Source organism: Nuphar pumila, chromosome 14 (genome assembly GCF_984573655.1).
Source record: "Nuphar pumila chromosome 14, dmNupPumi1.hap1.1, whole genome shotgun sequence".
Lineage (NCBI taxonomy): Eukaryota > Viridiplantae > Streptophyta > Magnoliopsida > Nymphaeales > Nymphaeaceae > Nuphar > Nuphar pumila.
Window position 1 is genome coordinate 2682197 of NC_143262.1, and position 13470 is coordinate 2695666.

At 41.2% G+C, this 13470-nt stretch overlaps 2 protein-coding genes across 3 annotated transcripts; one reads left to right on the plus strand and one right to left on the minus strand.

Moving 5' to 3' along the window:
- The first annotated feature begins 1876 nt into the window (after window positions 1-1876).
- LOC149816068 (10 kDa chaperonin, mitochondrial-like) lies at window positions 1877-3446 on the plus strand. Its single transcript, XM_089987774.1, has 3 exons — window positions 1877-2039; window positions 2138-2277; window positions 2427-3446. Exons 1-3 carry the CDS (start codon window positions 1935-1937, stop codon window positions 2473-2475), a joined length of 294 nt encoding a protein of 97 aa, XP_089843900.1. The 5' UTR covers window positions 1877-1934; the 3' UTR covers window positions 2476-3446.
- Window positions 3078-11929, minus strand: LOC149816069 (putative fructokinase-6, chloroplastic). 2 transcript variants are annotated; one of them, XM_089987772.1, is made up of 7 exons: window positions 10525-11929; window positions 9901-10148; window positions 6614-6826; window positions 6287-6484; window positions 6003-6140; window positions 4594-4710; window positions 3078-3518 (listed from the first exon to the last, which is right to left on the minus strand). In XM_089987772.1, the coding sequence occupies exons 1-7, from the start codon at window positions 10655-10657 to the stop codon at window positions 3384-3386; spliced, it is 1182 nt and encodes a 393-aa protein (XP_089843898.1). In that variant the 5' UTR covers window positions 10658-11929; the 3' UTR covers window positions 3078-3383. The 2 variants fall into 2 exon arrangements, with proteins under 2 accessions (XP_089843898.1, XP_089843899.1); XM_089987773.1 differs by lacking the exon at window positions 6614-6826.
- Between the last annotated feature and the right edge of the window lie 1541 nt (window positions 11930-13470).

A 13470-nucleotide genomic window follows, 5' to 3' on the forward strand; every position in this document is an offset into this window, starting at 1 on the left:
ATACAGAGATTTGTGACGTTGGAAACTTAGAAATTAGTTTATGTTCAGGTTAAAATTTGTTACCTAGGATCCGATGTTTATAGATTTAAAACATGCATAGATTTAGATCAGGCTCTGAACCCAGTCCAGTGTGTCCCACCCGAACAATGAGACCAAAGCTCAAATCCAAGTGGGTTGGGTTGCAATAGGAGTATAGGACCAACCGGTATCCATTTTATCCGGCCTTTTCTTTCCTGGATTGCCAAGCTTCATGCAGTTTTTTTTTTCAGAAAAAAACTTGAAAAGATATCAGCACATAAAAAAATGTAAATTTATAAAATTTATAAAAAAATATAATTTAAACATAAATAACATATAAAAGTAGGGGTGCCAATTAGTCGGGTATGATCCAATCCTAGCAAGCACCCCAGATCCAATAGGATTTAGGTTTGGTAATAAAGAAGGAGGTCCTATTAAGAGTTTAGGTCGATCATAAAGCCAAATTGCTATATAAAGTGGGGTATGCTTTGTGAAATTTCACGCCAGACCGAGGTCCGACCCAGGTTCCTTTTAAGACATACAATGTAAAAAACATAACAAAAGTATTTTTTATCGGTAGGGACCAGGTCTGGTTTATACAAACCTTATAGGAACCAAGTATGGTTTTCCCTGTGGTAAGTTCAGACCCGGTTCCAGCATTTCAGAGTGAGATCCAAGTTCGGACCTATCTAGAACCATTGAAGCCAATTAGGCCTAACTCATTGACATCCTTAATCAAAACTGTGAAATTGCTTTTGACAATAATGTGATAGTTTAAGAATAGATAATATTTAGAAAATATCACGTTCTTTTGGCTGTTGAACATAACATGTTAAAATTGTGATATTTTCATAATATCGATGCCAAACGTAGCTTGAAGACGGCCACCGACTCAATCGGGGCCCTGTTCATAGGACATGGTCTAGTGACTAGGCCAAGTAGGTCCAACCTGAGGTAGTCAGGCCTAGGGGTGTCAACGGGTCATGTTTACCCGGATCCATACCAAACCCTAACCCTATAGGGTCCGGGTAGGGTGATAAATAAGAAGACCCGATTAAAACCCGGGTTTGGACCCAAATGTCTGATTAATACATGGATCTGGGTATAGTTTGTGAAAATTTATATCAGACCCAGTTCCGGCCTGAGTTTCGATTAAGACCCGTAATTTTTAAATGTAAAAAATGATAAAAATATTATTTTATTGAGTATGGCCTGGGTCTGGTTCATGTTGTTCTTATCGGGTCCGGGTATGATTTCTCTTATAATAAGTCCGATTAGACCTAGGTCTGGAACCGATACCATACCTGAAAATTGAGGCCAGGTCTGGTTTCACCTGAGTCTAAACCAAACCCGGCCCGTTGACACTCCTAGCCAAGCCCCACCAAGGCGAAACCTGGTGCGAGGTGAGACAGGCCAGAGTGTGAATTGAGTGCAATCACATGGCACAGAAATTGTGCATTAAAAACCTGGTCTCCCTCCATCAAGCCTTGGGCCACTGTCCAAAAATAGAGGGTGATTAGGTACTTAATGCACAAAAATATTTGTACAATTAAATTGCATCTGATCTTTGTACATACGCTAAATTTGTTGAGCTATGTGCCATCACATCACATGGCACACTTTGAGTATGCCTCTGCACCTGGCTGCCTCTGCTTGACAGACTGTCAGCCAAAGATGAAGGGCAGCCAGGTGCAGAGGCGCACTCACTGTGCCACGTGATGGCACCTGAACCTGACCCAAATTTGTTGGGTAGTAGAAACCCATACCCTAAGTAAGCTTTCTACAAGCATCTAGAAGCTACCACTCTCTAGCCAAGGAGGGGTTTTAAATCCCCTTTCCCCCCTCTTCCCCCAAAGCCTCTCCCCTCCTCCTCCTTCCTTTCGCTTCTGCAATCATCCAGAAGGAAGAACAAAGAAATGGCGAAACGCCTCGTTCCGTTGTTGAACAGAGTCCTCGTTGAGAAGATCGTCCCTCCGAGCAAGACAAACGCCGGTATTCTCCTTCCGGAGAAGACCACCAAGGTGACTTTCTCTCTCTCTTCTTTTCTATTGATGGGTGTCTTGATTCGTCTTTCTGACACTTGCATCTTGGGATTTGTGTTTGTTCTCTCCTATTTTAGTTGAACTCTGGCAAGGTCGTAGCCATCGGGCCTGGTGGGCGTCACAGAGAAGGGAAGCTCATCCCTGTATCCGTCAAGGAAGGAGACACCGTTCTCTTGCCCGAATATGGTGGTACCGAAGTTAAACTTGGAGACAAAGAGTGGGTTTTCTTAGATCTTTGCTGCTGTTGTTGTTTTATCTATTCCGTTTTTTTCACTTTTAAGTTTTCTTCTTTCTCAAGGTTTCGCTTTTCATGAGGTAGGATATGATGTTGGTCTGCTTTCTTTGGTGTGAAAAAAAAATGTGCAGGTATCATCTATACAGAGACGAAGATATTTTGGGTACCCTCCACGATTGATGGGTTTTGAGGATCTTACAAAACTTTTGGTTCTCTTCCATTTGTGTTAATAATCTTCCCTGGAGTTAGCCATGCTGCTTTGAAGTTGCAGAAGAGTACTCATTTGAGGTTACGCAACGAGGCTTTGCAAGGAATGAAAAGAAATGTGGTGTTTTTCTTGTTTTCTTATGTGTTCGGTTGTTTCCTTACGGTTTACACTTTAGCTGTGCGTGGTATTCGATAGATGGTTTAATGGAAGCTCAAATGGTTGGTTCATATTTGTATTGAATGAGGCTTCTGCTCACTGCTTTGAAGTTTTGGTGTAGTTGGACTCCTGGCCAATGGCCTTTATTTGGTCACCCATGGTTGAAAGTTTTAGCAACACCTCAACCATTGTTGCAAATTAGTCCGACACAGAGGTGGGAATCATAACTGAGCATCTTCTAAGGCACGTAAACACTGGAAGCAGATATATTGCATTACAGTGTGGTGGATCCTGTAAAGCAACCGCAACTAAGCCAAACTATCCGGGCTTCAAAGATCTGTATGAAAAACTAAGTAGTCCATATGATGTTGCTGAGCCTGTTTGTGTATTTGAAGATTACCAAAATTGAAAGTTGTCAAATAGAATGTTTCTCGTTACTAAAATAAAAGGGTAAGATGAATATGACATCTAGGGCACAGAAAATCAAAGAACTTAATCTGATTGGCTTCAAAATGCTTGGATTATGCGTTATTCAACGGAAATACAGAAAAAATTGCTTGTGAGATTGCATAACATACTAAGGCTCTCCAAGGACAGATGAGCCGGCTATTTTTTACTAGCTACAAGCTCCAAAGAGTTGCTGTCAAGACGTTATTTTACTTGGTCGGTCAGCCTCTGATATTAAGTCTCCGAGCAGCTTGGTTCGACACGGTTGTCAACATTTTTATGCAGCAAACTGTAGCAATGCCTCTAGTACAGCTTCTCGGGTTGGTAATGCAGGGATGGCTCCTCTCTCTGTGACTGTTAGTGCCCCGCAAGCATTGGCAAACTTTAGAGCATCTATTAACTTGCCTTCATCCTGAAATGAAAGAATGACAACTATGTGAAAAGAGGATTCCTATATATGAAGGTTTTACAGATGACTTAAATCAATCATAAATAATGTGAAGTTGGGCTTGTTTGGGTGTTTTGTGTCACTAAACACCATAACCATGACGGATAAACATCCAAACCTGGTAATCGACTAACTGTACTTTACAATATAGAACTGTTACGATGTTGCTTTTTCAACTTTCCATGAGGCCAATAGCAGTCCAACCTATTCTTCGTCTTGTGATGCTCGCAAACAAAAACGAGTATAATCTACCTATAAGCCCACGATTGCACATGCAACTAGACTTGTCTAGTTTTAGTAACATTGGAGGCCGTCACAACTATGTGGTGTACATAAAGTACTGAAGCTTCACTGAAGCTTGAGTAACAAAAAGCACACTGCAATACTGTATGTAGACAGGTTAAGACATTGCAGGTGGGTCTGGGAAATAAACAGAATGCATTGGTGCTCAGGTATGTGACTTGTCCTTTAAATTAGTTTGAGTCTTAAATCCCTAGCATAACAACATAAGCACCATTGAACAAAAAAGAGACATGAGCATCTGCAACCAACTCTCAACCAGATATGAACGATATTGCAGAAACCGATAGCAGTATGGCGATGGCGATGCTATCTTCTTTCTTAGAAGAACATATGGCAAACATTCAGTAAAGAGAATACTGTGATGGGTCTATCAAAGAAGTGAGCACCGTGAACATCCAGTGTAAAAATAATAGTTGACAGTGTATGCTCAATCTACTTGACAAGGGAAAAAGCATAAAGATTAAAGAATGCACAAAATTATGCATAAAGTCACATTCTCTATAATTGAGGCAATGATAAATAATATATATTAAAAAATATATTTCCAAGTCATTTTAGGAAAATGTTGAAATGCAGTTGGTACAACTCTTGCTACATACGTTCAAGGGCCAATACGAGAAAGATGTAACAGCATTGACAGATGAAGGAAAAGATTGCTAAAAGACACTTTGAAGGATGGAATGCTAAATGCTCGTTTGATGAAAAGGACTTTTGATGTCAAAACGAGTATAAATACCTGGAGTAAGGAAAGATCAGCTGCCAACTGTGACAAAATTCCCGCGACAAATGCATCTCCAGCACCAGTGATATCTATAGCGTTCACTTTGAGTCCGTTGACTCTCCCACTGAAATTCTGTAAGGTTAAAAGATCCAAATATCAGTATTGCAATCCAGCAAAATTGACAATATGACTCATACAGAATGGAAAAGAGAGCTGTGTCATCAGCATTTGGCATAACAAGTTTTACAAGTGTTCCATAATTCATTCATCCTCCACTCTCAAAACAGATTGCCAAACAATTCTAACCAAAGTATGTGTACATTTATTTACTTTAATTCAAGCAGAATTAAAACCACGAGGCAAGTAAACCTACCACATGCAGAAATCACAACGTGTGACATTGATTGGCACCATCCAAAAAAACAAAAACTCAAGAAAGCAAAAGAAGAGGAAAAAAACAGGAATTAGCCAGTAGAAAACTAGGAACCTTTTCATAAGCAAGGGATATTACCCATGGGATTCGAAGCTGAGATCCCATGATAATGATCGTGTGCCTAACCATCCAGCTATCCCGTTCAACCCCAAAAACTAGGATGATGTTGTCAAAACATATGCAGGATATCCTTCTTGAATGCATAAACAATCGGACAGGTACACAAGCCACACTAGTATTGCAAATAGAGATGGGGATTATTGTCTTATGCTTAATCAGCCAATACTGATATTATTTCATCCCAAACTCTAAGCACTGGAGGCATATTGTTACTCATCGATAGAGCTTTGGGCAGAATCAGTAACATGTTTTGGCGGATACCGTGATGCCCAACACAATGCTCCCTGGAAGCTCATCTAACATGATCATTGATGCAGTTGTATAAACAATTACAGTTTTCTAGTTTACATAGGTATCATAAGCTACATAGATATTCATCATGAACTAGATGAAGAGGAAATGCTTCCAACAGGCAAGGTCTTACGGAAGGACATAGCGAAATCACAATTGCAACAACATCATTCTCTCGACATATGCACACCAGAAGATGACAGTTCAGACCTTCTTTAGTTCTTTCACGACTCCACAGCAAGCTAGCTTTTACTAATTTTTCTTGGCAGAACTAATCATAAAAGAAAAGGATGAATCGTTACCATAAAACTAAAGATCCCATTGTGGAACAATGAGGGATTTTCTGTTCAAAACGTAAAGTTTGTTCTTTTAAGTAGCTCATTTTGTTTTTCAATTGCATGGCATAGTGAGAAAGATTAGTTTTTGTGGTTTCGCTACTTGATGATGTTGAAGAATCAGGCATGTGCCTGATACATCCCTGTAATTTTTTGGGTTTCAGCAAACTTGTGCACTATCTTCACAGGAAATCTAAGATCAGGTTTTGATATGGACAATATTTTCAACCACTATGTCGGATTACCTTTGAGTAATACCTGCAACCATCTGGCCCCTCAGTTACAAGCAGCAGCTTAAGATTGGGATGGAAAAGCTTATGGACTACAGCATCATCATACGGATCTTCTCCTCTAGTTAAAAATGAGATCTCTTCTTCACTTATCTGTTTGTGCAAGTCAGTAAAGAGAACAACAACCAGATGCTATATATCAGGCAAATCCCATATTGTAGAAAAGACAGAAAGAAAAGGGTGAAAAACATTATAATCAGGAATCTGATAGGCATGTTTAAGAATAAGCCTACATCAACCTTGATAATATCTGCAGTATCCCATATGCTGAGAATTACTTGTCTTGCACTCTCTGCGGATGGCCACAATGGAAGTCGCAGATTTGGATCATAAGAAATAAGAACACCAGCATCTTTTGCAGCTTTTGCAGCTGCTAGATGAGTGGACTTGCATGGCTCTGAAATCAAACTTATTGAACCGTAGTGAAGGACCTGGGCCTGCATAGAACAGAGAAAACTTGTCACCTCTAAGATTACAAGTCAAATAGCTACAAGTCTATATTAATTGGTGTCAAGATGAAAACTACATAAAAATGCTTGAATATATTAAAAAGCTCAATAATATACCGCCCTGATAATCTCAAGGTCAAGTTCTGATTCCTGAAGCAGCATATCAGCACTGGGATTACGGTAGAACATGAACTCATGTTCACCATCTTCCTTCAGTGTAACAAATGCTAAGGCAGTTCGAGCACCGGGATCAAAACGCACACCTGTGTTGTTAACATTATTCTCCTTCAGAATATCCGCAAGCATATACCCAAATTCATCTTCCCCAACCTGATTCAAGATTTTTTTTAAAGAACATGCAAACTAGCAGTTTAGACTTAAGCAACATAAATACAAATATTATGATGTATACTTTAAAGTGGTAAGTAAACATCATAGTGATAAGAAACAGCACTATCATTAAACATCAATTACAACAGTTTATTGACCCACTGGAAACATGTAAATAACCGAACAGAATACATTTAAATTGTTTTCTCCATAAATTTCAAAAGGTCTTCTGCATGTCACACACACACATGGCATGCTATAATTTCCAATCCATCTATAAAAGAATGCCCAACTGTTTTACACAGAAAAAGGAGAATTCTTAACTGCAGGAATAGTTATAAGATGATTTGGCACCGATAAGGAGACATCACTGCACCACCCACTCATGTCACAAGTTTTCTTAAGGTACAATTTTTCAATGCTGGTGCCTGATAGAGAAACAGATAGGCTCACTGAGCAGATCAGTTCCATTGATGTGTTGTCTGAAGATCTGATGGCATGGCGGTTGGCAAGCATCAACTGTTGTGGTTTCTGATGTGCAGCCCATGTCACTAAATGGAAATCTGGTTGAGCCAGTTGGTATTGAGTTTTGGTAAGGTAAGTGAACCCCATCCTTTTTGACCCAACAGTGATTCCATTCCCCAAATTAGAAGTGCTTTTTAAGCTAGCTCATAGGCAGAGGGTCAATGAAAATGCTCAACTAGGCGATTTTAGCCGAGTAAACTCCCCTGGGGGTTCAACTCAAATTTCCTGGCAACATATTTTATCAATTGGAGTCTGCCAAGCATCCTGTCCATGAGAATCAAATCATGATGGGTGATACTCAGACATTTGACAGTTTTCTAGGACTTATGAAAGCCAGTAAGACAACCCTCCTCAAGGATTTGCTGCTTTTCGTCTCGTGCAGTGCTAGCAATTAAGAACGAACAAATTTTTCCTATGAACAAATCAGGCAATAATCTGTCATCATATCAGACTACAATAAGACCCTGTGTGCATGTGTGCGTTATCAGATCGCCTTTCTTCATTCGGTGAATTTGCAAAGTATTGTAACATGAAAGAGGCATGCTGAATGGGTGTAACCACCAGAAAAATCACATTTAGTGAAGATCTATGTTCCTTCAATAATCTGCCTTGTATTGTTTTCATAATACCCATGTAAATATCATTGGTTGATGGCATTTCCCATCTAACTCTGCCATTTTTCATTAGAGAAATTTTCTTGGTAGGCCTTTCCCGCATTCAACCAAGTCCAAGATAAAATGGTTTTATATTCAGGTTGTGTACAATCAATACTAAACAAAATGCCCTTGGCAAAACTTGCAACTCCATATGTTCACTAATTCTAGAAGTTTTAAGCTTAGCTTCAAAGGTTTTACCATGGACCATGCTCAAGCTTATTGTGGTTGCTCTTTATTTGCTCCTTCCTGTTCAGGCTCCCAGGCTCATTATCTCACACCCCTGTGTTTCTCTTGTCCATTTGTGCATTGTAAATGGTTACCCTTGATCATGTGATTCAAAAAATGCATTTGGAAATAATTTGCATTATCAAACTATCCATCTTATTCACTCGGTCATGGAACATAAACCCTTGCAGACACATACACACATTAATACAGAAAATAAGCAACACAAGATTCTTTTAAAATGCCAGAAAGGTGGTCAATGAACCATGTATTATGTTTGAGTTCATGATCATCATATAATTGTCCATTATAACAGACAATACCGGTGATATTTTGAAAATATCATATTTTAAAATATCTTCAAAAAAGCAGAAAATTGGACAATATTGGGACATTTGTATTAAAAATCCAAATTGAAAATAATGCGATAATATCATGATATTTTCCAAGAAATTCAGTTTGCTGAATTTTTTTAGTTTTCATTTTAATTTTAATTTCATTTTAAAAACCCACATGGGTTTTCTGCGAAAAAATGACTTATTCCAAATTCTCCCAAGAAAAAGCCTTGTTGCCCAGTTATGCCTGAGACCGTTATTGGTTGTTAAGGAGTGTTCGGATATTGAAGCACAGAAGATGGAACAGGCCCAGGATTCAGATCCAAACAAATGTGAGCTTGGCGGGAAGAAGATAAAGATCGACCAAGATAAGAATGTCAGAGATCTCCAGCCAAAATAGAGAAGGCCGTCCCTACATTCAAGGAGAAACAAAGGGGAGGTTATGAAGAAATTCTATTTTGGTTTTAAGCCAAAGGTAGTCTTATCCCTTGTCAATTTCTTTTATTTTGGCCAAAATCTCAGAGTTTTAGTCAGACTAGGACTCTATCACAGAGTTTCAGTCGGAGTACGACTCTATCTCTCATTTCTATTTTCATCTATTTTCAAGAAAATCTTTCATTTTTGTCCAAAATTTTAGAGTTTTAGTCAGACTAGGATTCTGTCCCAGTTTTAATCGGACTACGACTCTATCTTGATTTCATCCTTTATTCATATTTTTCACTTATTTTCAGAAACCTTCTCATCTAACTTTCAAAAGATAAAAAATTTAGAGTTTCAATCGGCCTAGGACTCTATCTCAGAGTTTCTGTCGGATTAGGAGAGCCAAAAAGGCATTCTTATCTAAGTTGTAACAGCTCTGTTATATACGTTAACGGAACCTCTCCTCTGTAGAGAATAACAGAGAGTGAGAGAGTATCTTAGAGCCGTGGATGTAGACTCAATCAGAGTCGAACCACGTTATATTATTGTGCTGTGCGTGATTGTGGTTTTGTGTCTCTCTCCTACCCATTATGAATTGTGATACCTTGTTATTGGTGACTGTTGCTCAGTGCTCATGCACAAGACATGGTTATGACTGAAATTTTGAACAAAAGGAAATTGTTTGAACCTCGTATCCTGTTTGCCTTCTATTAATAATAGAAAATAAAAAAAAGGTTAACCCAGATGCATATTATCAGAAAATTGTGCATACCCTTATTAAAAATAGTGTACATAGTGAAAACACACTGTGAATGAGATTCACAAAATAAGAAGAGAAGAAAATGGGTAACCAAACAAAATATTCTTAAAGAAAATGAAGGGGAAACCACGCAAGAAGAATGTTATACCATACCTTTCCAATGAAAGCCGAAGAACCGCCAAGTCGAGCGATGCCAACGGCAACATTAGCGGGAGCTCCTCCTGGAGCCTTCTTGAAGGCAGGAGCTTCGGCTAGTGAGAGCCCATTGGTGGTCGGGACGAAGTCGATCAGCATCTCACCAAGGCAAACAACAAGCGGCGACGCTTTCACATCAGGCACCTCACTCTCACCCGTAAAAGCCCTCACGCAACCTAGTTGCAGCACCCCACCCAATTCAGAAACTGACAGATTTTGAGAAGAAGAATGCGTCAAGATCTTAAATCAATGGCTCCCAGTAATACAATCTGATCAAGATAACAAGTGTAACTTCACTTGCAATTAAAAACACCAAAGGAACACTAATTCCGCATCAACTCACACCAAAATGGTGATGTGTGTGTGTGTGCGTTCGTTCGTGTGCGTGAGAGAGAGAGAAGGGTTTTGCCAAACATTTATACCATCTACAAGAATTACATAAAAAGATCGGCGAATGCATGAGAGAGAGAGAGGGTGGATTGCTGCAAAACATTTATACCAACTTCAAGAAATGCATAAAAACGATGGCAGAATGCATCAAATTTCCCCATCGAAAAAAAAAGAATCAAACCATCTCCTAACCTTTGAATCTCTTCCCAAGGACGCTATTGACCGTCCGGAGACGGCAGAGATGGGCAGAAGAGATCCTGCAGCGCCCGGTGGGGGCGACGTCGACGCCAAGAAAGCCGAGAGAAGGAAGAGAAGAGAAGGCCATCGTCGTGGGGGAACGGGGAAGGCTCAACTGAAACCCACTCACAGCAGCGATCAACCACCCAACAGAGTCTGTTACGTGACGCTATTGAACGATCAGAGTGCCGAACAGTCGCTCTCTCACTTTAGGAAACCTCTCTCTCTCTCTCTCTGCGGGAGGTGAAAGCAACCTGGCAGCGGTCTTTCACCAAAAAGCTTTCTCGGTCTGGTCTTCCCCGGGCAATGTCGGGTGACTGGTGGTGCGCGGGTTGCCTATCTCTCAACTTCCGCAGGCCTCGTGCCTGCCTCCATTGCTCCTCGTTGTTGAGGTCAGGGCGGTTTTCAGGCGCTAGTAGGTCGCCTCTCCTTCCCCTTAAGATGTGGGTCTCTTCGCGAGTTATACACCTCCCTCGCAAAACATCATTGGTGCCTTGGGTCTAGATAGGCAAATTGGAAGATCCTTCATCGTCGTTTATGGGGATCAAGATAGGCTCTTTTTGGGTGCCAATGCTTCCATCGTCGACCGCACCAATGTCATTCTCAGAAAAGCGTTTCAGACTCAACCATCTTTGTGGTGACCGCCCCGGTGGTTCACTTTCCCTAATGGGCCCGGTTGGTTCCTGCTACGCTTTGCTAGGTCCACCTATCTATTGTGTTGCGGCCGTCTATGAGGGCTCTTCGATGAAATTTACAGCTCGGGGATACAGGTGGCGTGCTTTGGGGTACCTGCGATTAATTCATCTTCTTCTATTCAACAGAGCTCGGGGGTGCAAGCTGCGTGCTCTGGGGTGCCTACGATTAATTCATCTTTTCTATTTGACGAAGGTACTATTTCTCTTCTTTCGTCTTTTTCGATTCCCGAAGAGATGTTAAGGCAAGAGGTAAGGCAAGCGGCCTTTCCTCGATTCCTATGACGAGTTCTAGTCTCTCATTGTTTTGCTGGCCACGTTGGTCACTCGGTTATCGAGTCGTACGACATCCAGTGGCTAGGGTGGGGCCCTTTACCAACGACGCGGGGTCCATGTGGGCGAGCAGGGGTTCTCTTCGTCTGCAGTCATCATTATGCTCTCCTATGGGGGCGCTCGCGTACGGGCTACCTCAGAAGCTTGGCGGTGACTGTGCATTTGTGTCGGCATGGGGATTTTTGCAGCCTCGGGGTGAGAGATCGTTGTCATCATCATCTGCAGTCTCATCCTTTCTAGGCTCGTTGTTCGGAGGTACTTTTCTTTCTGGGGGACCGCCTTTTTCCTCTTTGATTATCGGGATCACTGCGCGTGGCGGCTTTGGAAGCGTGTTTCTGGGTCTCCTCATCCTCGAGAAATATTCTCTAGCCTTACAGTGGGTGGATGAATGAGCGTTTTCCATATCCATCGCTCTTCCCTTTCCGCCAAAGACGACATCAGTTGTAGTCACAATGGTATACGGTCCTCACCGCCAAAGCCATCGGGAGGAGTTCTAGTCGGACTTGAATAGGGTCATTACTTCATTCGGGGACCAACATATTATCATGGGAGATTACAACTGCCTTCTGTCACCTATCGACTCAAGCATTTCAGTTTCTTACTCAGCTTCAATGAGGGGCTTCCAAAACTTTATTCAGATGAACCGACTGTACCTCGTTCCCCATGTAGGTGAAGCTTTCTCTTGGACCGATCGGCGATCTAGATCGTGCTTTCATTTGCTAGATAGGGTGCTCGTTTCGTCGGATCTGCTGAGCTCTATTAATGACATTTCATGTTGCCTACTTTCACCATCTGTCTCAGACCATAGTCAGATTGTTATTCGATGGGGTCAAGGCTTCAGCGACAACAAATCCTTCAGATTTGAGCAATGGTGGCTTAAGGAGGCGAGTTTTGAGTTGTTAGTCCAACAATCTTGGAGTAGACCTTGTTATGCGGATCGGGCGGCTACATGATGCATGATTAAGCTTTTTCGCTTATCCCGTGACATCAAATCTTGACTTATTTCCAATAAAATAAGCAAATTCCAAAATATGGAGGATTGAGAGCGCGAGCTGTCGTCTATCAATTAGTCTCTCTTGGTTATGACCTCCATGAATGCATGAGAGATGGAAAGCCTAAATGCTAGATCGGTCGAGCTGACTCTTCTTTTGCAATCTTGGCATCTAAAGGATGAGATTCATTGGAAGCAGCAGTCAAGGGTGACTTGGCTTAAAGCGGGTGACAGAAACGCAAGGTTCTTTCATTCTTTTGCATCTCATAGCCATCGAAGACATGCAATTCATTCTATGTCTATCAACGGTATCTCCTTCTTGGGCGATCGGGTACTCCATGTTGTCACCAACTATTTCTCTAACTTGTATTCCTGTAGCCAAGTTGCAGGTGGCTATATGGGTACGACATTATTTTTGTTCATGGATCGGGCGCTCTCCAAGTCGATTCAGGTGTTGTTCATAGAAGAAGAAATCTTCTCGGCGGTGCAAGATTCGTCAAGGTGGAAGGCTCTAGGATTTGATGGGTATCCGGTGGATTTCTTTTGCATATTCTGGCAATGCGTTAAGAATGACATTATTAGTGTCTTCGTTGAGTTTCATCGCAATGGTCGATTACTGATTCATTCTCTCATAGCCATTGTATCACTTATTTCTAAGGAGGAAGCCGCATCGGACATCTCGCAGTTTCGTCCTATATCAGTGTTAGGGGGTTTATATCGCATTATCGCAAAGGTCTTGGTTAATAAGATGCGGTCAGTCGCTCCTAGGATTTTTCGGAGGCTCAGTTCGCCTTCATTCCTAATAGAATGATTCAATATTCCTTCATTTTGGCCACTGAAGTGTTGCATTCTCTTAAGATCAGCAGGGGCATTTTTCACTCTTAA